The sequence below is a fragment of the Papaver somniferum genome, chromosome 3, assembly GCF_003573695.1.
Source record: "Papaver somniferum cultivar HN1 chromosome 3, ASM357369v1, whole genome shotgun sequence".
NCBI classification, from domain to species: domain Eukaryota; kingdom Viridiplantae; phylum Streptophyta; class Magnoliopsida; order Ranunculales; family Papaveraceae; genus Papaver; species Papaver somniferum.
This window is the reverse complement of record NC_039360.1, coordinates 9,875,266-9,903,215: the sequence shown is the minus strand read 5'-3', so window position 1 is coordinate 9,903,215 and position 27,950 is coordinate 9,875,266. Positions and strand designations below refer to the sequence as shown.

At 36.6% G+C, this 27,950-nt stretch overlaps 1 protein-coding gene and 1 long non-coding RNA gene across 5 annotated transcripts; both read right to left on the bottom strand.

The window, feature by feature from the left end:
• Positions 1-336: 336 nt before the first annotated feature.
• Positions 337-5,248, bottom strand: LOC113355288. Its single transcript, XM_026598113.1, has 12 exons — positions 4,702-5,248; positions 4,075-4,254; positions 3,881-3,982; positions 3,311-3,649; positions 3,023-3,199; positions 2,629-2,910; positions 2,396-2,521; positions 2,123-2,320; positions 1,786-2,039; positions 1,499-1,706; positions 1,081-1,386; positions 337-993 (listed from the first exon to the last, which is right to left on the bottom strand). The coding sequence occupies exons 1-12, from the start codon at positions 4,891-4,893 to the stop codon at positions 685-687; spliced, it is 2,673 nt and encodes an 890-aa protein (XP_026453898.1). The 5' UTR covers positions 4,894-5,248; the 3' UTR covers positions 337-684.
• A 1,985-nt stretch (positions 5,249-7,233) lies between these two features.
• LOC113355289 lies at positions 7,234-12,165 on the bottom strand. 4 transcript variants are annotated; one of them, XR_003362339.1, is made up of 7 exons: positions 11,647-12,165; positions 11,258-11,547; positions 10,451-10,929; positions 10,305-10,358; positions 9,965-10,186; positions 9,626-9,733; positions 7,234-7,694 (listed from the first exon to the last, which is right to left on the bottom strand). It is a non-coding gene; the product is annotated as an uncharacterized LOC113355289 (long non-coding RNA). The 4 variants fall into 4 exon arrangements; XR_003362338.1 differs by having other exon boundaries at positions 10,305-10,929; positions 11,647-11,719; positions 11,856-12,165; XR_003362340.1 differs by having other exon boundaries at positions 9,626-9,736; positions 10,305-10,929.
• Positions 12,166-27,950: the final 15,785 nt, after the last annotated feature.

Here is a 27,950-nt window from a genome sequence, read left to right as displayed (position 1 = left end):
CCAAGGCTATGTCTTGTGTTGTAATTTGTAATTTGAGGAAATGCCAACAATGCTGCCATGACAAACTGCGCCATCCAGTAAAATTCCCCATTTCAAAACTGAACTAAATAAGGCATCTTAGAAAGGTTCATTTCCTTGCTTCTGGCCGTCATTTTGAAATTCTGTATACAAAATGATTTCTTCATTTTTGACTTCTTTTAATGTATGGAAAATTTATTAAACTTGAATTTGACATTCATAAGAATTAGTCCTAAAATGTACTGTGTAAAAAGAAAATAACTTTAAAAATTAAGTAAATCAAAGGACAAGGTTCAAAATTCGGATTGTTTCAAAAAGTGAGACAAGCACTCTAAATGTTGGTTCTTAGGTGTGTGCTTAGAAGATTCTTACAGAAAAATAATCAACAGGTTTCTGCAAGATCTGAGTCAGTAAAGTGACAACCCCTTTCAACTATATCAGTTGCTTTCTCCATCCGTGGCTGCTCGAAAATAAACAATAGCTACAGCAGTTTTGCAACCAATATACGGTTCTAGTCAGTCCATTCATACTTGTGGTTCAAGGTGTGACAGTTACCCACTACATTATCGGGTAGGCACTGTTTCAATTACTCTTACATTTAACACAATAGTATCGTAAACAATATATAGGCAATATAGATTGTTTAGGGGGCTAACGTGCAGAGATTCAAGAGTCACTGATCAGTGACTGGCATGTTGGTGTGCTCCACATTTTCTTCTGTTCATCAAAGCTTCCAATCACAGCAGATTGCATTTTCTCACCTAAGAGATTGGCAAATGCAGCATAATATTTTTGATTGTCCACACTTTCTACTATCTTCACTGGTTTCCCATGTTTCTCATCAATGATAATTTGTCCATCTTTTGACAAATCACCGGTTGCCAAGACTTTGACCGGCTTAACTACACAAGTTGAGTTCAAATGTTGATCACCAGCCAAGAACACTGCACCAAGTATTTCTCCCAAGAATGTACCCTGTTGCAGAAAGGAAGTATTCTTAAAACAACCACAAAATTCCAGCCATCCGAAGCTATGAGTAGTATTTTTCAAGTTTTACTTTACCATGTGATGGTATCTATGATGCTTTCTTTGTAAACGGCATAACCTGGATAGCAAACGATGTGTAAACACCGCTTCAGGCGTATTTTTCGTGAGCTTCAACCTTTTGAGAATCTCAGGAAACGAACAAACTTGGCGCTGAACATCTAGAGGAATTATGGTTATATCTAGTTCCGACTCTAGAACGGTTTTTGCAGCTGTAGGATCAAGAAACATGTTAAATTCTGCGTATTTGTTCGAAGGAACAGAGAAGAGGTTTCCTATGTCCTCTCTGCCATAGCTGAAGTGGCCTCCAACAACATACACATTCTGCAACAGAAATCAAAGCCAACAAACAGCAATGTTCTTTGTAGAAGCATCAACTTTCACTATAGAACTCACAACTAAGCCAAAGAAAGTTGTTGCAGGATCTTAAACTAACCTCAATTACTGAATTCAAATTCTTTTTTTCAGAAAGAATAATCTGCGCTAAATTAGTCAGCGGTCCATTGGTCAATATCGTGATCTTAGATGCTGGATCCACTGATTTTAAAATGGATTGCCAAACTTCTAGTGCTAATGGTTGTCTCAGTTCAGGGTGGTCAGTATCTCTAGGTGCACCATGTTTCACTGAATTTTCTGCAGTATACCTGCAGTATAATCCAGAGGAATTAAAAAGGAAGAAAGATTAGTGAACCTCTAGTTATGAGTAAGCCATGGATTATATACCTTCTAGGACTTCTTGGCAGATCGCGAGATAAACCGTAAAGAGTATCAGAGTCCAAAAGGCCACCACTACCATGTGGGATAGCCTTGACATATTTGCAATCTCCAACAATGGAGAAAGATGGGTTTGACTGTCCTAAGGAAAATACAGCTCCAAGGCCAACTGGAATGTCATCCCGTCCCATCATATGTAGAATGTCATAGATGATATCTATTGTAGCAACATTTGCCCATCCAGTTCCACTTGCTAATATTGCCTGGAAAGTAATTGGATGCACATTGAATTTAACAGTCTTATTAGATAAATTCATGAAGGTGCTAAGAAAGTGAAACTCAATACCTTCAAGTTGAGCACTTCCACTGGTACTTTCAACAGATAGATTAAGGAGAGGAAGTCTCCAGCACTCATATCCATGTCGAAAACAACAGGTTTTCCCAACTTTTTCTTTGCGAAATCGGATTTATAAACAACTTCCTTGTAGTAAGGAAATTCCGTAGTAAAGCTAAATCTCCCTGTATGCTGAGGGAGGTTGAGAATCTGTATAAAGAAGTAATTTAAGTAAACTGAGATTAAGCGGAAAAACTAGTACCAGAAAACACAATGTTCACTTACATCCAGAAAGCTTACGAAGAATTCTCTGTCAAGCAAGCTAACATTATTATGCTGATTCGGTTTTGCTTTTGTAGCAACCAGAACATGAACTCCATCCGGACCGCTGACCTCCTTGGTATAGCCATCCTGTTTGTACCATTTTCTATCTGGTTAGGAAGTACCTTGACATGGATACTCACCGTTTCCGGATGATTGTTACAGCTTCTAGCATGAAATTGTGGAAATGAAGCTACCTGACATTTTCCTTTCTCATTCTTGCGAATACAAAAAGGATCATGTAGTCCCGTTTGAACATGACCACTATGTACACCATTTTTCTGTAAATTAAACTTTGGAGTTGCACTGCCAGAAAAAAATGGATTTGAGCCGTCAGATATGCCATATGGTTCATTTGAAGTAACTACAGTTATGTTCATAAATTCCATCTCAGAAAATTCATTCTCTCCATTGGCACTCAAGTTGCGCATAATTGATGCTGCCACGCCAGATGTAAATGCATCCCACATGCCATAGCTCTGCAAAAAATGTGACTAATAATTTCAAAAGATAGATTATGCTAGAATTGGATACCGTTCATGCCACCGAATACAAGTAGAACAGGACAATGAAAATGCTCAAGGAAATTACCACATAAAACTGATCATCAGCCCAAACACCGCGAACCATTCTTAATGATTGGAGCACATATTGTGCCTCATATGTATGCTGATTCCGCTCAATCGACTCAAAGAAATTCTTGTCTGTGGGAATAGTATTTGTTGCATCCAGTGGCACAAGGGTAACTGGAATGCCAGAATGGAGTACCTGCAACGAAATGACATTCAAACCAAGCCAAGCCTGACAAGCGAATATCTCCATATATTTTACAGGACTACTTAGTAATGTGTGCTTAACAACACATAACAAAGCCCGTACCTGGTACGCAGCAAAAGGATCTGCAAAGATATTAAACTCAGCATAGGGATTGCTACTGTAGCCAGAAAATATGTTACCAGGGACACCGCACTGGATAGCTGGCGTGCAAGAAGTGTTGCCATCCTTAGGGCAACAACCAATTGGACTTTTGGACCTCACACCACCACCCATGACATAAATGTGCTCAATATTTTTCTTCAACTGGGGATTACCCATAAGAAAAATTGCCAAGTTTGTGAGGGCGCCAATGATGAATACAGTAGTAGGACCCTTGGATATTGTGTCGATCATCACTTGCTGCGTAGTAGGTTGGCGAAGAGGAGAATATCTCCTGAATCCCTGCTCTTTTCATGACCAAATGCATGAGATAACTCATAACAGTTTTTAAATGTGGACACATGTTCAACACTAAACCTTGTCAGACTTGGCCTTGTGTACCTGTATGTTGAGATATGCAGTTGCAATTACTGCATTCCAAATTCTAAGAGCACTTAGAATTTAACAACAATGAACAAAATATTCTTCGGCAAACAAGTTCATGAGAAATCATATGGCTAGAAAAGGTAATACCTGTGGAAGGAAACTCCTTCGAATGCCATAATTTGTATCAGTAAAAAGCCGCCCTCTGGGAACAGCTTGTCTGTATCTACAACCCCCAAATGTTGATGTGCCCTGCTCAAATGCAGAAATGCATAATGTTACAACCATAAATGATGTGTTAAATTACTCTATACAGGAACCGAAGAACTATGTAAATGCAGTACCTGTTCGATAATAGGAAGATATCCGCCAACATCTGGGAGAATTGTACCATTTGGCAATATTCCACCTTCACCTCCTACTCCGACTACAATGTCATCACGATCCATCATGTAAAGCAAATCATACACATGATTCACTGCATGCCCGGCATCCGTCCACATATTTGCGCTGATCGTAATTGCCTAGAATTTTAAAATCAAAACAGTATAACATGTTCTCATTGAATCAACACACAACTCGCAACTCTTCTAGAGATATAAGTTGACAATCAACACATAATCTGATATCCTAAACACGTAGAATATGTATTATGTTTATCAGCTGCAACCGATAAATAAAATAACGTACAATCTATGTTGTAAAAGGTGTTCTGAGTACTCGCCTAGGCGCTGTAGGCGGCAAGTCGACCAAAGGGCGCCTAGAAGAAAAAAAAAAAGCGCCCAAAACGCCAAATTATGTGTATTTCTGTTGTTTTCTAATTTTTCATCGGCGCGCCTAGGCGCTAGGCGAGGGGTCTAACGCTAATACAACATAGACATACATATTTATCAAAAAAATTTAAAAAAAAATCATTTATTATTTACTGAAAAATGTAATAATGTTTTAGCTTGAGAGGGATGAATCAAAACCTTTAAGTCAATCTGTGATCGGTTAAACTTGAGCAGGTACAAAAGAGCAAAGACATCATCAGCAACAACATCTGTATCCACGAGGATTCTTGGAGGTTTTTTAGCTCCTTCAATGGATGAAATCTGTACTAGTAGCACGACTACTAATAGCAGTGACCAAATACTACTAGCAGCTCTCTCTGTTCCACTCATTTTATCTACACTTCAACACTAAAAGAAACGAAATGTTTGTGTTTCTTTTGAATTAAAAAATTACGAGGTTCTTTTACCATTAAAATATTGAAATCAGAAAGATATAAAACCCCCAAATCCTCTAGAGCTGCCGTACAATTAATTTTAATGCTCACTCTAACTGGGAGTACAATATAGCACACCTAGCTAGTTCGTTGGATAACGATGACTAGAAATCTTCACAACCATATTTCAATTGGCTAAATTCGCACGACTCATTCTCATCTTTGAGTTTAAAACTTCGAGTCCCTGTACGTAGTTTCCGCAAACAAGCAAAGCAAAATTAAGTTCCAAACTCTTGACCAACCACAGAAAAGGGTAATGGTGTACCATTGGACGGTGATCTTGGATATTAACTTAAAACTAACGTTTAAGTAACGACCTTAAATATTATTTTTTTTTTTGTTTTTCCAAAAAAAAAAAAAACAAGTTTTATTATGTGACGGGATCTATAAAATGTATGCAGAAAGCCCAGTGAAATAATTTTTGTGACCCTGAGTCGCATATCCCAAACGTTTGCATCTTCTTATCGATTAAAACATTCATTAGTAATTTACACTCAAAGCAAAGCACTTGAGTGTTCCTACTACGTCACATATTCCAAACTTGTAAATGCCGATCTGTAACATGTAAATAATTCCCACAGTCCAATGCATCGCCAAAGGAGGAGAGAACGAAGAAAACCCCACCACAAGCGACGCCGTCTTCCCAAGCATCCTAAAAGAGCAAACATCCAGCCACCACCCGCATATCAAAGGAAAAACCCCAAGCTCAACTAGGACAAGAAATGCAAGCCTAACCATGCACCTAAAATAATCCCTGAAACAAACGGCCCCTAGAAAGATAAAGAGAATGCTAGCAGGTAGTAAGTACCCATCAAAACAGTACTCTATGAGTATCGCTGTTGCAGAGATATGACGACTGAGAATTAATACTTCACCGGCTTCACCAAAGCTTCTAACAAAAGCCAAACGCCATAGCCAAACTGTGACGGGTACTATGAGGAGCCAGGCAGATAGTACAAATGGAAGTCGCATCAAGTACTGTACATTATGGCATCCTTTTATCACAATTCCAAGCGCGAACTTGGCAATAGAAAGCCTTGATGCATTTTCAGCATAAACAGGAGAGAAAGAAAATGGATATCTGCAGATCTGCAAAGCAGGTTTACATAGATTATATATATAGATACCAGCAGTGCGCATAAGGTTTTGGTTAAAAATTACGTACCTCACACTGACGAGCATTGCTGTAGTTAAGCCACTGAAGAAGACAATCTTGATGCACAAATTTGATACTTCCACTACAAGCACACGGACATTTTAGCGGGTTTTCAGAATCACTTGGATTTCTACAAATCCTACAAACATCTTCGTCTTCATCGTATTTAAAATGTCTTTGTGATTTCATATTATGATTCACGGACCCAATAAAGAACAAATCCTCTTAGACGGTTTGACGAAGGTAAGGAGACGGATAATGGAGAGAGGAAGGCAGTAGTAGTGAAGCAGTCCTAGCTGAAGTTTAGAGAAGGGATAATGTACTTGGAAAACTTTTCATCTGTTCACCACCATTTGCCGAAACTGGCATGCCATTGATTTTCCCTGCATATCAGCAGTCCTAGCTCCCTAGCTCAAGTTCTCTGACACTACTTTAAAACCTCACCATTGATTCATATTATTGATGAGGACACCTCACTTGGTTATTATGAAGGCCCAATTTCTGTTCAGTAACCTCCAACAACCAAAAGGAAATCAATGTGCTTTAAAGGTATATAATAATTAAATTTAAAAAGATTTACAAGGAAAATAAAAAAGCTCGCCTAGCTAGCTGATATATCTCTATGGCAATCTATCTTTCGAGATTCATGTGTCCCTATCTAACTCCTCTCTAGAGTCTCTACTAGCTCACATTTGTTTACATTGTCTAGACACTGGAATTTGAAAGAAGAAAAAAAGATCAGCAAATAAAAGATTTATTGATCAAAAGGCCAAGCAGCTTGTATTGCAGTTTAAAATATCCAAAGGCATATAGAAGAACCATTTTGTTTACCTTTAAAAGCAGCTCAAACCTGTATATGTGAGCTATAGCAAATGCACGATGGAGAAGTAAATGTGAGCTAGTCACAGTAGAACTTAAGAATTCAGGCGATCGATTATGAGCTGCTTATTGCGATACTGTTGAGATTCAATTTTAAGAAAAGTGAATCGTCTGAATTCGTACGGAATCCAGACATTACTGCTTATTAGCTCATTATTACTACATACATGCTCTCAGGGGACCATGGGGATTAATACAAAGGAATTGAATGCTTTCTCGGGTATATCATCATTGCAAAATGCGCATCAAATCTGTTTTCTGTTTCTGTTTACCACATTCACGCCAATTATGTTGGCGCACTATGACGGGCACACCGTCGAGACAAATACAACCTTGGTACATAAGCAATATCATCACAACCGTCCATTTTGAATCGTCTAAAATCAAGTAATGATGAAAACATCTCATTACGGGATGCTTCAAAAGAAAAAGGAAAAACTCTGGGAAAAGGAAATCCTAAACCAAAGAACAAACTAGAACTAGGAAAAGAAAAAGAAAATCCGAGCTAAGATAGAAATCATTCCAGCTACAAAGCAAAGGCAGGAATGGGTAACTTCAGCCTGTGCTTTCTCCATGACTCGCGGTTCCATTACGAGCTCCGTCGATTAAATCAGTAGTATTCGGTACTTTTATAAATGGCCGAAAATGCTTTACCCTGGACCCTAACAACCAAAAAGAAAGTGGATAAAACACTGTAATACTTGTCACACTGTAAAAGTATTTAGTTTTAAAGCCTAGTTCACACTGTAATACTTGTCAATGGATAAAACACAAGCCAGTAAAACACAATTAGTCAGCACAGCATAAATGAAGAAACTAGCAAAAGTCAAGGAAACCCTCAGTGGAGTTCATTGTCATTGAAACCCTCTCAAGCACAACCAATCTGCTGAAATTTCAAAATCATGTTTCAAAACTGAAGTGCCTGATAAGTTGCACCACAGACTTGGCTACAGTACCACTGGTGCATTGGGTGTCAGCTGCAAAGGAATAGTAATTCCGCTGCTAGGAAGGACTTCCAAGTGCTGCTGCTGCGAAGGATTCCAAGGACAATTAATTCTGCAGCGCTAGAGACTTTTGCAGCAAAACGGGTATGTGCGACCTTACTTGAATAAAACCCTGACTGCTCCTAGACCACTACTACAGATTAAATCAGTTTGTTTGGCATAGCATCCTATTTTTGTTTAGAATATGCGTGAGATAGATGCGCCAATTCAAAAAGATTTCAAATAGTTCAACCCAGTCCTAATTTTAAAAATAAATGGCAATCATTATCCAAAACATTCTGCATATTCATCGACTGCACTGTAATTATGGCAAAGAAAATGAGCTAATAAAGGTACGTAATCTCCTAGTCAATAAGTCTATGAATACACAAACGTACCCATCTTAGAACTATTGAAAACTTGTTTCAAATATTTTATCCGTCTTACCTTTGCGGCTTTCAGTTTCTGCCGGAGTTCTTAAACTATAAATAGACATATATATCTAAGCCATTCTGCACATTCATTGATCAAACAATAGAGTTGATTTATTTTCAGTTAGCAATGAATTCATTCAATAAATACTCGAATAACATCATTTCCTATTCTTCTTATCCATCTCCATTTCTTATTCTTACTATTGATCTGCATCACTCAATGCCCACTAGCCTCTCAAGGAAGCCATGAAGAGGAAAGAAAGGCTCTCTTATGTTTCAAGTCCATCAAATCGCTTGTCGTCATGGCAAGAAAGCATCCAACATAAGAACTGCTGTGATTGGCATGGAATTCGATGTTCCAGTGATTCTTTTCATGTCATATCCGTTGATACTTCCAAAGAACGTGATCATTTCCTTCCCCAAACTGAACCAAAAACTGCACTACGAGGTAAATTATCTCCTTCCCTTTTCAAGATTAGTCGTTTGGAGTATCTTGATCTTGGCTTCAATGATTTCCAGGAATCAGAAATCACGAATCAGTTTTCTTATCTAGCAAAACTAGCTCATCTTGATCTCTCCTATTCGAACTTTTCAGACTCGATATCCACACAGTTTGATAACTTATCGTATTTACAATACCTCGACTTATCTTGCTTTTTGTGGTCCAAGAACAAAAATATTAATTTTACTACCACTTGCTTACAATCATCAGCTACAAAACGGGTTAGAGGGTTGGTGAATCTGAAGGTATTAACTATTAAGATTGATGGGTTTTGATCTATCTCATTCACAAGAGAATGCTCAACCTATTTCGAGTCTTTACACTTTAACCTCACTTTCTATTCTTGACTTATCTGGTTGTGGATTTCAAGGTTCAATTCCTTATCTCCCTAAACTCAAAGAGCTTGATGTGAGTGATAATCCTAAACTTGAAATGGATATGGATCTAGTCATGATTTTTTGGAACAGTGATGTCAAAGATAAGGATTATATATGATTTCGTGAAATAGTTCAAAAAAAATAACATTGTTGAGAAAGTTTTCTAACATCATTACCTAGGGCAAAAACAGATGATTCGAGTTCATTATCCTTTCTACCAAATTCAATTATATTAAGTTATTAACCCAAAACAACAAGAATCCTCGGAAGAAGTTTAAAATAGAGATGAAAGTTTACCTATTGAAGCTTTACTTTGAAGAAGATGATAAAATGGCCGCTCAAAAATGTATACATATATCTGCTTTCGGAGTAGCGCAGCCTTTGGTATAACAAACTTTTTAATTTCTGCTAAGCATTTTATCAAACAGATAAGATTTCAGTCGAAAAGAGAAGAATTTTGATGCAAATTTTCGTACTCAATAGCATTTTATCTCTCTACTCTCTCTGCCATTGTCTCTGAATTTTCATAGCATGAACAACGAGAAGCAATGCATCTCGCAAGGAGAAACACTTTCAAACAAATAAACAAGTATGACAAAGGAAAATGAAAAAGAAAAAAATTTAGCGGAAACTCACAAACAGCCACTTCCAAAGACTCCATCTTCTTATCGACTAAGGGAGATTCCTTCCCAGCAGAAACCATATCTTTGGCAGGATTACATTTTACCCCATCATCTTTTGCTGCTTCAAGGTAGATTCTGTCCCAACAAAAACCATGTTTCAGGAAGAACAACACTTTGTAGCACATCATCATTTGATGCTTCAACGGTTACAAATGGTAGTTTCGGTCTCCACCACCTAGCAAAATAATAATATTCAGACATTATCAGCAGAACACGAAAGTATATGATGCACAAGGATCAAGAAGCTATAACAACTACTTCAGAAGCTTCAGGAGAAAGGTTAAATTTGAGACCTTTGTGCCAAGCTTTTCAACCTCCTTGTAGCTTCAGAGTTTTTAGCTTGCAGGCTGCATTGTTAAGGTTGCAACTGAACTTCAGAGTCTTATCAAAAGAACACGGAAGTATATGAAGCTTCGGGGAGAAATGTTAAAGTTGAGACCTTTGCGCAAAGCTTTTCGACCTCCTTGTAGCTTTGAAGTTGTTAGCTTGCAGACTGTATTGTTAAGGTTGCAACTGAACTTCAGAGTCTTATCCTACTTCTTCTCCTCTTCACTGAAGGGAGAATCATACCCGATGAATAGTGACTTATATCATCAATGATGTTTGGAGCGGTTCCAGCACCACTTGGCTTGCCCACATTGAACGACAATAACCCTTAATATATAAAGGCCTCTTAGTTGTTGTTACCTCACATTTCAACCGTCCCTTTCCAGTTTACGGCTTCGAGTAATTTGTTGATATCAATTGACGAAATATCCACGAAGTTAGTGTTCCTAAGGATCCAAAACGAATACTTGGGGCTAGTAGTGTCACAAAATATTCTTGTCTCTTACCAACTAGGTGTATAAGATGTCTTACATTAATCATACTCTGTTACGCTTTTGGACAGCTCAAAGCATTTTAATCTGTTTCATAACTCTGCATATAGGAAGAGAAAATGAATCAGATTACATTCTACTCGTATATAAATTATGTTACCTAAAATGATTAGCACTTAGCAGTTAGATTGAGTAGGCAGTAATAATATATGCAAGTCTATGTGAAAGGATTAAAATTGCGTAAATGTTTGCAGACGTAAAAATTGGTTTAGCATTATCCAGTGTCTACTAGCATATGGCCTTCCCATTCTTAACAAATTGGTTTTGAAATGTTTTACACACAGACAAATATGAGCAAAAATTCAAGCATGAACAGTCAAATCCAAGACCAAATACTAAACCTCAGATAGCTCCCTTTAAGTACGTACCAAAATTTGCCCAGTACATGTTGTTCTGCAAACACCGGATATGGGCGAGTCCAGTTTCAGTGGTAGCACCCCCTTAAACCTCGTCTCTAAGTTGAAACTGTAATCGCCAGTATACCGGAGGGCATTAGGTACCTCTGACATTTCTGCGTAGCAAGTGCAGGTATTTAATGTTTAGGTTTGATTGGATTATGACAAACTTGGGGAGTGTTTTTGCCATGAGATCCAATTGAGTTGAGGAGAGGGCGTTAACTTGACAGCAGAAGATAATATGACTAAAAGAAGGAATTCAACTGCAGGACAATGATAAACCCTTATTAACCATAAACCCAGAGACAACAAATAGTAAATTCTAAGAAAACACCACAAGAATCAATTCAAAAGATACACACCACATGAATCAATGGCTGCTGAAACTTCATTGATGGGGAATCCCATATCCTCAAATTACTGCAAACCAGTAACCTGCAAATAAGAAAAATGAAGACATTAAAGCAACCTTACAAAGTATGAATCAAACATGTAAACTTAAGTTTCAGACTTTCAGCGAAGCCCAATGCTGTAAAATGAGAAATTGCTGATTTTGAAGATGATTCCTAACTAGATTCAACTTTTCCGAGTCCGCACAAACCAAACATCAAGATTGGCAAATGCACCATTTCTTCCTTTTGGTCTTCTGAATGTTTAGCAACAACCCAAACAACTTCAATTTATTCCTAGATTTTCTTCTAACGCCTTCCGTATCTATGTGTCTTTTCATCTTCTTTCAGATAACTTTGATTCTATCTACTCATTTCATTTGCAAAGAGAAGACATGCTGGTCTGAATCCGAAGACTCTCCCACTCTCTCTGAAGCTTTTCCCTTTTGTAGGGTTAGGGTTTGGCCTTACGGTTTCCCTCCCCAATTTATTCCCTCCCCAATTTATTTCCTTTTTTAGGGGCCACTCAAAAGGAATTAGGGACCAACAATAAAACAAAATATGGCCACCCAAATGTAAATCGAAACCAGCTCTTATCTTGCGTAAATCGTAATGGCAAAATTGCCCTTACATATTCCGTAGATATTATAAGTTTTTTATCTACCGAATGCATTCGGTAGATAACATAATAATATTGCTTCCAATTGTGGTCAGTGTAGTATTTGGATGCAATTTGTTTCATTATTTTCATTTGTTGTCATTTTTGAATTATAGAGAAGAAGTAGAAAAAAAGGGGAAAATCATTTTTTTTTAATAATCAACAAAAATGGATGGATACGAAGAAGAATCTGAGAATCATCGTGAAGAACATAATGTTAAAGCTTCGTGACCATTTAGAGAAGACGATTTTGGGTATATGTTGAATGATCCAAAGTTTTGTGGAGAGGCAACCCTAAACGACGCTTTCATGGAAGAAAACGGAGAATCACCCGAGATAGAAACTAATGATGCATCAAACATACAGGTATTGTGTTAAGAAACTCAAATACCCACTTTGAATGTGTTTGTATGTGTTTGTAAACGAGAAAACCCGATTAATGCATGCATTGAATGCCATGAACTATCCAGAATCGGTAGATAATGTATCTACATATCTACCGAATACAACGTACTGAGTACCAAATATATATATTCGGTTGATATATATAGTATATTTTCTACCGAATGGCCCCAAAATATGCGAAAACCCCAAATTGATTTCCTAAAATATCTACATTCGGAAGTTTTTTTGAGTATATTTTCTACCGAATGGCCCCAAAATAAAATTTTCCCAAACTTGTAAAAATTGAAATTCTTCTTTGAAAAAATATCTACATTCGGCAGTTATATAGAGTACACTGTCTACCGAATTGCCCCAAAATAAAATTTTCGCGAACTTGTAAAATTTTTGTTCTTTGAAAAACGGAGGAATATTAATTACTTTATCTTTCGATTTTTTGTATTCGGCAGTTTTACCATATTTACTGTCTACCGAATAACTACTATCGATGGACTGATATATATAAAAAAAAAAACTGCAATAGAGCCACGTTCCCGGCAACTTGGCTAGTTCCTCGCCTCGACGCCTTTCTCAACTCTTCCATCAAGAATGCTAGGCATGTCGTTCCCCAAGAATAGTCACCGACTTCATGGAGAGGATCCAAAAGTTGTATAAGGTTGGCGTCGATCCGGTTGCCAGAAGTATTGGGGAAAATGACACATCCCAATACACAAAGGAGATATGCGGTGGCAGCGTGGTTCACTTGGTCAAAGGTTAACGTTCCTTTTTTTTCTTTATCCAAGGTGCCTCGGTACATATCCATCAAAACGCTAATGTTGATCTGTCTAGTTCTGTAACTTTCATGCCTCATGAACTCTGCTCTTGATGTTTCTTCATTCCAACCTAAGCATTTTCTAGTTAGAGCATAAAGTTGTTCCCAAGATAATTGCTTTATGTAGTTGAACTTCACAGCTGTGCCTTGGTCAGGGAGGTTAAGAATCTGCAGAACATCATCAGGGGTAATCGCCATCTCCCCAAACGGCATATGAAAGGTGTCGGTCTCAGGATACAATCTCTCCACAAATGCAGATATAGCCACACGATCATGTTCCAAATATGAATTCTCGGCAGCAGTAGTAACCCCGAGTTGTCTATAATAGTCTTGAACCTTTCACATTCACCGGATAAATGCCAATCAAGAATTTTTGTTGGTGCGGCGGTGGGTTTGAGTAGACGAACCGCATCTTGATGATATTATTAAACACACGAAAAATGTTTAAAGTAAATACAAAAACTCTTAAGACAACTATTACGATAGAACAAATAGGATACGATTATTATTACCTAGGTTTCGTATATGTCTTTGGCCCAGGAGTCTTTGTATCCAAATAGCAATTTTCCTCCATCCGCCGGTAGCCCAAGGATTTTGCCTGCTGGAATATTCTTCACCTTCAAATTCTCAGGGACAAGATGTTTTCCTTTCTTAGCAATATCCTTTTTTTCAACTGCTTCTCCTTTGTTGGTTTTTTTGTCTTTTTGGGTACCACTTGGTTGACCTTATTCTTGTACTGTTGGCACTTGATCAATTGGTTCAATTTCATGGTGGGATGTAACTTGTGGACCAGTTGCTTCTACACCTTGTTGAGTGGCTTGTTGAGCACTTGGTTCCGCAGCTTGTTCACTGCCTTGTGGACCAGTTGGTTCTACATCTTGTTGAGTGGCTTGTTGAGCACTTGGTTGCACACCTTGTTCACTGCCTTATGGTTCTACACTTTGTTGAGCACTTGAATTAGCCTTGGCACTCCTTTCTCTCCTAGCACTAGCTGTCACTTTCTTACTCCCTTCTCGACGAGGCCCTAAGTCGCCTGGTTTTGGGGCTTGCTTAGCTCGACTTTGTCTAAACAAAAAAAAAAGAACAATGTTTACAAACTAAACAATCGGAAGACAAAGTACACAAATAACAGCCGAATGTATACATTTAAAAGTAAGAATATATATTTGTTTCCCGAATACAAAAAAATCGGAAGATAAGTAAATATATGTGCTACCGAATATTCATCAATTGGAGTTCAGAAACTATAACATTTTCATCTTGTATAATCGGAAGTATAACACAATATATTTCCTTCCGGATAAATACTGGCCCCAAAATGGGATTTTTCCTAAATCACAGTTTTCAGAATTTTTCATCATATATATATATTCGGTAGTGGATGAATATCCGAATACTATGTCCCAATATCAATATATTCGGAAGTAAAAATGAATCTTAACCTCCGAATATGGCCATCTAAAGTTACAGGAAGAAATGACCTAACGTATTCGGGAGTAAACCTATACAACTATCTCCTGAATACTGTCGATGTTTTTCAGAAATGAAAAACACGACTATATTCGGAAGTTTAAGAGACACAAATATCTCCCGAATTTGGTAATTTTCAGAAAACCCTAGAATATTTTTAGCGATTCGTCGATTTAAAGCAATATAAACCCAGAAATTGACGAAATCTTACCTAATTGGGGCCATTTGAAGTTGCCGGAGTGTTTGACTATCATATTCGCCGCCGCCAATTACATCCTCGGCGTCTTGTTCATCGCGTTCTTCGTCATTTTCAGCAACAATTTCTTTATTTCTTGCGAGAATTCCAATATTTGGATCGATACCGCGAGGAACGTTTTTAGTTCTAGGTCCTAGGGATTTATCTTTTGTAGACATCGTTGAAAAAACGAATCGACGATGTTTTGATTTTACGATTCACGACGACGATGAGTTGAATTGAAAAATGAGGGAAATTTTTTTCATCCACATTCCGGAGTAGAGAGGAGGAGAAGAAGAAGAAGTGAAACTGATTTTGAAATGAAAATGAAAGGTTTTTAAGTTTTTAGGTTTTATTACTGGAAGGACATTTAGGTAACTTCAACATCCTATAGGGTATCCTTTAACTAGTGCCCTTGGCTGGGTATAAAATCTTGGCCCCTAATTCCTTTTGAGTGGCCCCTAAAAACGCGAGGTTTTTTGTTTGGTGTAGTAGAAGTAAATTTTAGTAATAGTATGTTTGTATTGTACAGTAATTAAAAATCTCTTATATAAATTCAAAAAAATTACAGTGGAAATATAGGGAAGATAAAAATACAGAGGAAAGTTTGAACAACATCATCATGTTACAACCGTTACATAGAACAATATCCTATATATCTTATATATACATGTAGGAAGAAAACCCTAGATACTATATTGGGCCGCACATCCATGGTCTACTAGCCCTACAACACTCCCCCTTGTGCGGTCCAGTAGAACTTCATATGTAGTGCTTCACATTTAGTGCTTCGAATATAGTTCTTCAAATATCGTCCACTCCTTGATGACTTGTGCCGAAATCAATTGCCTGATTAAAACTTTGACAAGGAAAAACCCAGTGGGACAAAATCTTGGTACAACTCTTTACATGTTGTCTCGTATTTTACATATAGTTCATCACATGCAATAAGATCTTTAAAGATCGCCGAGTCTAAGTTAGTTGTCTCCTTAAAACTTCGTCAGGCTAACCCATAGGGGCTAAACCTGAACTAAAGAAAAAGAGTACAATATTAAGTAAACTTAGAACATAGTTGGATGCGTATACATTGCCTCATTAAAGCCTTGACGAAGGGAAAAGAGTACAACATGACAGATGCAAGTAAAGGTGATCCATTACAGATGATCACTTTGCTCCGTTGAAGTTGACTAGTTGCTTCACCACTCCTAAGTCAGAAAATCCTCGTGAGAAAGACAATAGCCTTAGCTAGGAAATTACATTCCCGGTGTTTGTTGTTGACTCATTAAAAACCTTGCCGAGTAAAAAAAACCATGTGGAAAAAAGGAACCTCGGTGAAGGAAAATAGTTCAACACACTATTAGATGCACCCCCTGATGTCAGACAATTTTCATTAGTCTAATGCAGTCAGAAGAAGTTTAACACACTTTACTTTGGTGACTTGAATTTTTATATTTGTTGATTCTGGAAGTTACATTGCTTAACAGACTATTGCGTTTCATTTATTTGATTCAGATATTTCCAGTAATATCAACGTAATCTTTATGTCTTCAACGTTCAACATACTTGATGCTTTTAGTGTTATCTCGCTAAAAACCTTGTCGAATAACAAAACCCTTTGGGAAAAACTATTCTCGATCGAAGGAAAAAAGAGTACAACACAACTTCAAGTTCGAAGTGAAATATGTCGACATCATATCCTTGGATCCTCCCCCTGATGTCGGCATCTCCCCCTGATAATTTTCAAAGTTGTTCCAGACAGTTCCTTTAGTCATGTACTTTTCGAAACTAAATATCGGTAATGACTTAGAAATTAGTGTACCATATCTCCCCCATATTACTTTCGTTAGAGAAGAGATTATTGTTCCTTCATAATCAACAACTTTTGGATTGCACTTTCATTAGCATTCATTTTTATGTCTTTGCAGGGATAAAACAAATTTATTTCAATAGTTACTTTTAAGTACATGATTAGATTCATTGTACCATTCAAATGACGTTGCGTTGGCGCTGAGTTGTATCTAGCTAACAAGTTCCCTGAGGATGCAAAATTTTATCGAGTACATTATTATACTAAGTACAACAATGCGTCTATTGTACTTAGATATGGGAATTTCATCTCCAACACATCTTCGTCATCCTCCTTTAGACGAAATGGTCACTTACTTACATTTGAACCTCGACTAATCATGGGAGTGCTACCAGAATGCATGTCTTTGTTAAATTTCTTGACAACTTTAGACATATGCAAAATGGTGGAATCATATACCAAAATCTCAACATTCGGTCGAGATTTCCCCATATTTTTCATCTCAAATTCGGATTTCAAATAGCTTTTAAGGTCTCTTATTACATCAAGAGTACCCATCATCTGTATCATCGACATAGATAGCTACAATTCCAAATCAGGAACTTTCTTGTGAATACACAATGAAAATAACTTACTTGTCTATCCCCTCCAGATCAAATAGTCACTTAGACGGTATACCAATAAACGCACTCTGTGGTTTAGAGTCACTTGATTTGGGAAACAAAATGCTATTGAGTACTTTTGTAAATATCTGATATCTCTTGATTTTTTCAGAGATAGGTAACAACCACATATATATGCTGCATTTCAAGTCCTTTTAAAATTACCAAGCTAACTAAGTAGCGGAACGCTATACGTTGATTACAAGAGAACAATTCCAGGGCTTTCTGAGAAACCTCGCGCCACAAGGGGAGTCTTTATACATTAAGCTGCTTTCTTCTCATTATGCTTTGTGACAAATTAATCTTGTATGTCCAATAGGCTTTCTACTTGGTTAGTTAGCACTATCACACCAAATACCTGTATAGTTTTCAAAGAACCAAGTTCTACCTGGATTGTATAGGCCAAATATGCTCTTCGTTGACATTAAGCAACAAGGATCTTGGTTTGATCTCATCTTGATCTATTTCCTTAAGCAAGTATATATGAATTAATCATCAATATGCTCGCATGATCTTTCCATTGACTCGTGCACATTTTCATAATCCCCTTGGGATGTCATTGTTCTCTGGAATCATAAAACTTCGGAGAATCCTCCAGTTTGATTCATGGACATATTCAGAGACAATATTATGAGATGATTTATGATGATATAAATAAGTTGTGCCTTACTCACCTACTTCCTTTCTAGGTGAGGATTGACCGAACCAAATGGTGTCTCCAACTTCCTTTATGGAGCCACGGCCTCAACCACACTTCCACTAAGTGTATTTGCAACACCTTAGTTTATGGTGTATATTCCTTATTGAGGATTTGTAACCTTGCCGGTAGGTTCGCAGCTGGTATGTGTAATCTCATCACTTTAACGACAACAATGTACATTCTGAAAATCGATTATTCTTTGTCACTTCACATTTACATTTGTGGAGTACAAGAATCAATATGAGACAAAGTAGGAATACACCACGTCGTTCCCTTAGAAAATACTTTTTCTTATCTCCCCTGACGACGGGAAGACTGTCTCATTAAAGTGATAACCGCAAATCTAGCGGTAAGAGATCTCCTTCCAAAAGTTTTAAAATGCGGATAATTGTTGGGAACTCATTTCCAACATAACAGTTTTGAAGACCCATCATAGTACGAATTGGAGTCGTAACGGCACATATATAGTGCAACTAAAAATGCGTAAGAAAACGAATGTCAGGCTTAAATCCAGTTACCAACTGGTACGCAAAAAAGGTTGACTAATATTGGGTTCTAAAACGAATTACGTAAATATGCGTGTAATATTGCATATCCCCAAATTAATAAAAGGTAGGTTGGTACGTATAACCTATTCTTTAGACACCATCTGCAACCTTTGATGGTATCCTCTGCGAGACCATTGGGTATAAGATGCTCTATATTGGTCCTATTAAATATGCAATATTCATCAAGTTCTTTTTATGTAAATTCTCTAGCATTAACAAGGGTGGTGAGCCTTTGCACTTTGCATTGTGTAATATGTGCTAGGAGTTCTGCAGAAATTAAACGCATCGCTTATTGTGAGCAATAACTGATTTAATGCGTAGAATCATCCATTAGAGCCATAAATCACTTGAATGGTCGGCATTCTGCATGGATATATGTTCACTAACAACACTTTATTTCTTCGAAGAATGAGTTATTCACCATTTACATCTAAGTAAAACAGGATGGTCTCAATCATGTTTTACTAAAGAAAAACTTTGTAAGATGAGTGACATGCTTTCTTACTCTAAAGCATAATGGGGAGAGGCAATACAAATCTAGTAACTTTAGAAATCACTGATTGTGCTAGATGTCATAACTTCACATTCTATTAGTTAATTGTCTCGTACACCCAAATGAAGTGATGCCAGTGTTAGTATTTCAAAACAGAACATCGTGTCACAACCAATGTGCCTTATAGTTATGTCAAAGTCTTTATGAATCAATCCCAATCAGTTCATTGTTGGGGTTAATATTAATTCAGTAACTCAAGTTCCAGTTCATTGTTCTAAGGATATGCTTCCTTCCACATTCATTAGAAATAGTTTATAGATGCAATCAACTTCATCCTCATTGTAAGTTTACAAAAAGGTAGGTAATAGTTCATACATGAAAACCCTTTGGTGTGATTATCCCTTAGTACATACAGAGCTTAGACATTGAGTCTTGAGAGATTTAATAAGCGGTGTGGCATTATTACGTAACAAAAGTCGGATTCTCAATTACTTTAGAGAGAATACATGTTACGTTTCATCCAGATATATCTCAAGTACTTTAGAGAATTTATGTCTCGTGGTTTCATTCCATAAGTGCAGACATTGGATCTAGTTCAACTGAATAAGATAGTCAATTGGCCAGGAAAAGTTCTTGTTGTCATTAAAGTTGATGTGAAATTGATTGCTACTATGATACCCACATTACATTGTATATATCAACACATATGACCAGGTGCATTTTCAACTCTTTTATTTATGATGGGATCTAGAATTACATATTAGTTGATCCCATGTTCGGTTGATACTTGTGTGTTGGTGTTATTACTACCGAAGACAAAAGTACATTTTTGTCTCATGATACATATGTCCCTCTGCACATATTTCACTATGCCAGTAAGTGGATTACGTCCCACGGAACATTCAAATTTGGGGAAAATATCAAGTATCCAATAATGGTGCTCAAGTACTTCTAAGCCCCAAATGAATACATTGGAATTGAGTTGGTACAATCAATTGAACAAAAGATAAACAACATTGAACTATAGCCAATATCATATTCAAGAGAACAAAATAACGATAAAACCAAAATTCTTAATGGTCGAGATTAACAATCATAGTTTAAGTTGACCGTTCATATGATATGCACTTATCTTCAGAATAAAAAAAAAACAAAACTATACATGTTCTAAAAACAACTAAATAGATAATCCCAACAAATATTCAATGTAAAAACCCACATTAGTTGGTTATATACCTCTATATTTGGTTCCCTCTATATATAGACAGAACCGGAACATCTTTGGCCGCGCACAGTCCACAGAAAGAACAAACAGAACAGCATATCGTCCAAAGAAAGAACAGAAATAGAACAACGCACAAAACGGGTCAAAACAGGACAAACAAGGATGGACTGGTCTGGGCGGCTCGGGATGAGTGGACCTATTGGACCGGACCGGGTTGGGTGGACCTATTAGACCGGACCTGGTTGTGTGGACCGGTTGGTCCGAACCAGGTAGGACCGGACATGAGGATTACAACCAACTGATTTTGACACAATCACAATGCAAACAAACATACAAATATATTGCAAATAAATCACAATGCCAAAATAATCAAAATAGGAGAAAGTAGATCCAACTTATCTGATTTGATTCCGGAGATTTCAATATTATCTCGACGACATGTGTTGATATGAATCATCCATGTAGAGGGAAAAAAATCAATAATCTAGCTTTGTGGTATAGCTTCGTGCATGATAACGTTTTGCAGTGGAAATATAGGGAAGATAAAGAGGCAAAGGAAAGTTTCTATTGAACAGCATCATTAGGTTAAATGGAACAATATTCTATATATACATGTAGGAAGAAAACTCTAGATACTATATTGGGCCGCACATCCATGGGCTACAAGCCCTACAGCAAAAATAATTTTCCGTATAAAATTTAAACTCTAATGACTAGATATATCAATTTTTACGGATTAGTCAAGAATAGTCATTTTTGGACGTTTTGGTGTTTCTCTATATAAAGCATTCGAGCACAAGCCAAACCTGATATTCGTTTATTTCTTGGTCTTGCAGGTATCCTAATTTTCGTCTTCATCTGGTGTCTTGTGCGGTAGTTTCGGGTACTTTTCATGATCCACAATTTTTTTCACTTACATTCTCAGCTTTTGAGAAGTTCATTCTCTTATTTTCTTTGTATAGGGAACTCTGCGTTTTAGGCCTTGCGAACACCATCCGTGTAAGTTTTTAGTTTGTATTTCTTGATTATTATTGCCGGATTTTCAAGGTTTGGGTTCTCTACAAAAAAAAACGGCAAAAGGACAAACTATTGTTTGCATGTTGCTTACTTTCTTCCAAAGTTCTAAGGTTTTGTTATTTTTCTTTTTTTTTTTTGTTTTTTTTTTGATTTAGTGTCTTTTATGTCTACTGATTTCAGATTGTTGTTTGTTTTGTTTACTAACTCTAAAAATAATTTTGCAATAAGATCCAAAGAGAGAGTACCGTAATAAAAAATTATTACATGAGGATTTGGTAATCGCTTTGTATCTTTCGGATGAGGTGAAATCATCTTTTTTTGGTATCCCTAGGATTTTCTTCAGTTTTTATTAATTTAAACCTAGACAGAAGATTTTGTCAAAAAAAAAGAAGATAAAAGTTTATATTTTGGTCATGTTGCCGATGCTACATTGCTAACTAATCATATGTCTTCCTTTATAATTTATCCATTGTTTCGTTGTAGGTGGGTACAAAATGAAGGATACGAAAACACTCTTTTCTAGGGAATGGAGGTGGAAAATAAACTTTAGATGCTGTTAGAGCACTGCTCGGTCGAACTCGCAAGCTTTTCTATCTCAAGCTTGTTGTCAAGTTTAGTTGACAAAACTATAAGTCATGATTTCTAGTCTACTTATAGCTAAGACTCGGATTAGGATAGAAAGTGTAGTTGAGCATTAGACTTCACGGCTTTCATCGATTGAAGACCAAGAACTACTAAGGGGAGCTTGTGGAACTTCATGAACAAAAGGTATATGGAGACTTGAACTCATCTATCACTCAAAAGTATATCTACTCTATCTCCTATTTGAGACAAAAGTCGTATAGTTGTATATACTTCAATTATACACATTTGATATTTCGAGCTGAGTTTAACTCGCTTACATATTTCTCGAAATATGTGTTGGTAAGCTTTCACTTTAACCAAGTTCATCTTATATTCTTGACGAAATTCAAAAAATGATCATGTGAAAATCGCATTGTAACATCTTACATGATTTGTGTGAGACAGTCATTTTATGTAGACTCGGAATGTTTCGTATTGATCATTCGATCACTTGAAAATTTCTTTCAAGTTAATAGTTTGTATGAGACAGCTATTATCGTCTTCCAAGAATGTTTCAGTGGTTGAAATGAGAGTTTAGAACAATTAGATATAAGAATAGTATGTGTACTTGCATATATGTAATCCAAGTCCGGGAACCATGGTATGCATACCCGTATGCGTACTGGTTGGTTTAGTGAAAGTTCGTGAACCTTGTACGCATACCGTTACGCGTACTGGCGTGAGGTACAAGTACAGGAATTTCTGCTGATTTTGGAAGGTATGTGTACCAGTTCGCCTACTGGCGAACCTAAACTTAGTTCAGCCACTTAGGTATGCGTACCCGTTAGCATACCTGGGTGGATAATGTTCTAAAATCGGTTTGTTCATGAACTAATACATTTATATAATAAGGAATGAAATCTTTTGCAAACCGTGGCTATAATGTTTATGACTTGATTCAAGTGAATCAAAATCGATTTTTTTTCAATTGTGTCTTGTATACTTCTATGAGAATATAAACAATTGAACAACTCTAGAACTAGTTTCATTGGAGTCATTTGAACTAGTTATGGTTAAGATGAATATGGTTGATATGAAAGTGTTCATATGGATAACTATTTGTTGATCCAATAAAGGTGCACACTTTTAGGTATGGTTACTCATATCTAAATGAAGTCAATTTTCATTTTTGTGTAACAATCTAAGTTTGATCTAACGGTTGAAAGATATTATCTTGAGTCTAATCAGGTTTTCATCTAACGGTGAATATTTGATGCTTTTTTACCAAGGTAACATTGATTGCAAACCTTGATTTGAAGACTATATAAAGGAGAACTCTAGCAACTGGGAAACCTAATCCCCACACCTCCTGTGTGATACTAGTTGGGACTAGAGTCGATTCTCCTTTAACCTTAGGTTTTTCCAAAACCTAGTAGGTTAACGACTTGAGGACTTCATTGGGATTGTGAAGCCAGACCTAACTATTTTCTCTGTAGTTGCATGTTTTGATCTTGTTGTTTCCTATCGTGATTGAGTACTATCTTCTCTAAGATTTTCTCGAGATTTAATCGCTGATAGGCAAGATAAAATGTAGTCACAAACATCTTCGTCTCATCGTTTGTGATTCCACAATATCTTGTTTCGCTACCGTACGATTAAGATTATTGTAAGGTGATTGATATTTCTAGGCTGTTCTTCGGGAATATAAGTCTGGTATATCAATTGGTTCTTGTTCACCTTTATTTATCAAAAGAGGGAACAAAACTCATAGGTTTATTTGTGGGAGATAAATTTATCTATTCAATGGACTTTTCTGTGTGAGATAGATTGGTTTATCAAGTCTTCGACTTTGTGTCGTACCAACTCTTAGTTGTGGATGAGATCCGCTAAGGGAATCAAGTGCGTAGAGTCCTGCTGGGATTCAGATTTGTAAGGATCGCAATTGTACCTTGATCAGTGTGAGATTGGTTAGGGCTCAATTGCATTCCAGTCCGAAGTTAACTTGGAGTAGGCTAGTGTCTGTAGCGGCTTAATACAATGTGGTGTTCAAATATGGACCAGGTCCCGGGGTTTTTCTGTATTTGCGGTTTCCCCGTTAACAAAATTTATGGTGTCTGTGTTATTTCTTTTTCGCATTATATTTCTTTATATAATTGAAATATCAAAGGTTGTGCGTAAGTTCAATCAATTGGGAATCCAACCTTTGGTTGTTGATTAAACTGATTGACACTTGGATATTGGTTTTTGATACCGTCCAAGTTATTTCTTATATTCAACCGGGCTCGCAAATTCCTATTTGTTTGATTGTGGATTGAATTAAGAAATAAAGATGCAACTCTTGGATATATTTTCTGTGATTGAGTCTGACTGTCTAGTTGATTCTCTTGGAATTATATTGGAGTTGTACATACAGATTGCTAAGAGAAATATTGGGTATGGTTGTTAGACCCCCGCTTTTTCAATTGGTATCAGAGCAGGCAAACACGTTTAAGACCTCATAAGTCTGTGTTTGTAGCGATCTGACTCTATGGACAATAGTGTTATCTCTGGAAATCGCATCACCGGAAAAAAAAAAAGTTATGTTTCTATGAAATCTATTAAAGAGAAAGATTTTTCAATCTCAAATATGGATGGACCCAGTGCTCCAATGAAACAGACTTGCATTGAAAAGTGTTACCCCGATTACCTTTCGAACGTGTCTGACTTTGTTAATGAAAGGGAAGCAGCCAAGGAGAGTGAACTGAGTCTAAACCTTGTTAGAATCCAGGATGATTGAATCAATCGATTGAAACACAATTTCAATGCTCTTATCGGTATAGTAAAAGATAATGACTCTAAATTAAAGGCTTTTAGCGAGAAAAACGCCGAAGTTTGTTTCTCACGAACCTTGCTCGAGGCGGAACTCAAAAAGCATGCCTTGGAAATTAAACATCTTTTGAGTAAACTCTCTATTCGAGGATATTCTAAAGAGTCCACTATACCAATCGCTTCTGACCCAACTGCAAATTCAGTCACAGAATCTAAGTTACAAACCCTTCCGATTGGGAAAGATGTGCTTGTATCTTCCTCTAATCAAGGAAACTTCACATAGCTCGGAAGGAAGAAATCTCCTAACAATATCTTTAAGTTTGTTCACTCTAATCACTCAGGTGATCAGAAAGTGTGTCTCTTTTGTGATTTAATAGGACATATCGAACAGAAAAGCAAATCAAGGTTGTACGGCAATTCTATTGTTCGACTTCAACACACCTTAGATTTAATTCTCAAAGTTGTAACTGACATTCAGATATCTAAACCTATTGGTCTTAGTACTCACCCTGTGAATTCGTCCAGGAAAGTCAGTTCAATTTTCTCATCGAATGTTCAGACGAATTGTAGTTTTAATACAATTGGGTCTAGGAGATTTCAAAAAGGTCCCTCTCAACCTAATGAGAAGGATGATGTTCAAGATGTGAAAAATGTTCCTGTAGATGGAAGCAATAATGGAGATATGAAGGACAACCTTAATTTGATAATTGAAGGTTACAAGGATCTGATCAACAGGCTGTCAAAATCCTCCGAACAAACTTCTTCTGGTAAGGACTTGAACTATGTCTCTTATTTGATGACAACATGTTTTATGATAATTTTACACATCAAAAAGGATTTTTTCCTAGAATTGGAAGGAAAAGAGACTCAACCGTGAACACCATTCATTTAATGAGCTTAGGGTTCATACTTGTGCTAATTAATCACAAGGGTTGAATGCTTACTCATGAAAATCATGTTGAGTAAAATTTTCTAATAATCAGGTATACTTTCGGCAAAAAATGATTTCTGTTTAGTTGAGCTATTTTCTTATTGTCCATAGCTAAACTAGTGTCCACAGACAAATTTGCCTAATTATTGGTTGTGTCTCAAGAATCACGTCGATTTTTTTTTGTTTTGAAAAAAAAAATTGTTGCAACTATGTTCCTGCTACTCTTGTGCTCTAAATTGCTTCTCTATTGAGATATAAAATTTATTGAGCCAATTTTCTTATGAAAGAAAATTCTCCACGTTGTAAAATTATATTGATGAGTCTTAAGGAACTTTTTCGTTTTGGTTTTGTCTTTGTTTGGGTTCGGATTATGTTCGTACGGGTACCCATTTACTTGTCACGAACTGTCTTTAGAAACCCTAAAAGTTACCTTCCCTTGAAACCATTTTTAAATACCGAACCTATTGAGTCACGTACGCGTACTCTAGGTTGTTGTTGTTTTGTCAAGAATGTCTTCACCTTCCCGCACTTGAGGTTTTGCAAGAGGTTTTCTTGATAAAGGTATTGGTCTCAAGTCAAAAGGAAGGAAGAAAATAACCCTATTAGAAGATGATGATCAAAATCCTAATGTCTCATGCTACTATGCCTATATTCATCAGGATGTTGAGAATGAGGATATGGTTTCTGCTGAAGTGGTTCATGATTTTCTTAAATACTTTGAGGAAGCAAAACTGCAACTCGTTGATATTATGAAGGGTCTTGATGTGTTGAGAACTGAGTTGAAAAAGGTTAATTCATACCTTGTTCTCATGAAGACACATGTTAAAGATCTTCTCAATGAGAATACCTTCTCTGAAGAAGCAGTGGATGCCGTCAATCACAAGCTCAAAGGACTCAAGACTCGTGGGGGTTCCGGAAGTTGTTTTTGATTGTCGTTTATGATCAGTATTGTTGGTTTATGAGTCTTTTGTTTTTTGCTTGTTGTTTTTATTTTGTCTAGGAAACTTCTTATGAGAATTTATTCTTGTATTTTAAGAAGGATAACTAGGGTTTGGAACAACCATTATTGTGAGTTCACATAGCTATTTCCAATGAATTTCATCTTGCAATGTTTTTAGATTTATTTATTTAAATTCTAAAGTTTATTTGGAAGATGATTTTGCAGTATTAATCTTTATGGTTTTATACATTGCAACTTGTTATAGGATATGTGTGTTTGCGTCCGTGAACTATGATTGTCCCATATATGTCAAAAGTTAAGTCTATCATATGTCATTATGCAAATATTGATAAAAGATTGAATGAACTTTTGACAACAAAATTTAAGCCTATTATCTCATTATGTAAATATTGATGGAAAATAGGATGAACTTTTTCCTACAAGGATTAAGTCTATTACATGTCTCTATGTAAATATTGGTGAAAAATAGAATGAATCTTTGAATATTCCGCAGTATTGATCTTTCCATGATCCACATCTTTGTGTATATACTGTGAGGCTCCATAAGTTTTCTTATGTCGAGCATTTCCGATTAAATTAATCATGGATCCTCTTGTGGTTAATTTAATTGATTATTTTGGATACAAATTCATGTTTCATGTGATTTGTTAATGTTCAAAGAAATCTTTCTTTTCTTGTGAAAGTAAGGTCGCTCTTGTTGTTCTTTCGCGAGTAACATTTTATGGGGGAGAGTTCTTAGTTGAACTTGTGCTTAATTGCCAAATCTTTGAGGAGAGTGCGACTGTGGAATACTGTAGGAGTTTTCTTATATTTTTATTAACTCCTTGATGAATTCATTTAGTTTCGTCTATATGATTGCATCTAAACAAAGTTGATACATTGTTCTCTTTTGGTCATGAAGTGTCTCTATGGAAATTCATAAGGATCCCACCACTTTTCGTACCTTTGCCAATTTTTATTGACAAAAAGGGGGAGAATCAATGTG

Coding starts and splice junctions, on each gene's coding strand:
- LOC113355288 (XM_026598113.1), bottom strand. CDS start 4,893: ATGAGTGGAACAGAGAGAGCTGCTAGTAGTATTTGGTCACTGCTATTA. Junction 3,983..4,074: donor ATCTTCCTATTATCGAACAG/GTACTGCATTTA, acceptor GCATTTGAGCAG/GGCACATCAACATTTGGGGG. Junction 2,522..2,628: donor ATGAGAAAGGAAAATGTCAG/GTAGCTTCATTT, acceptor TGGTACAAACAG/GATGGCTATACCAAGGAGGT.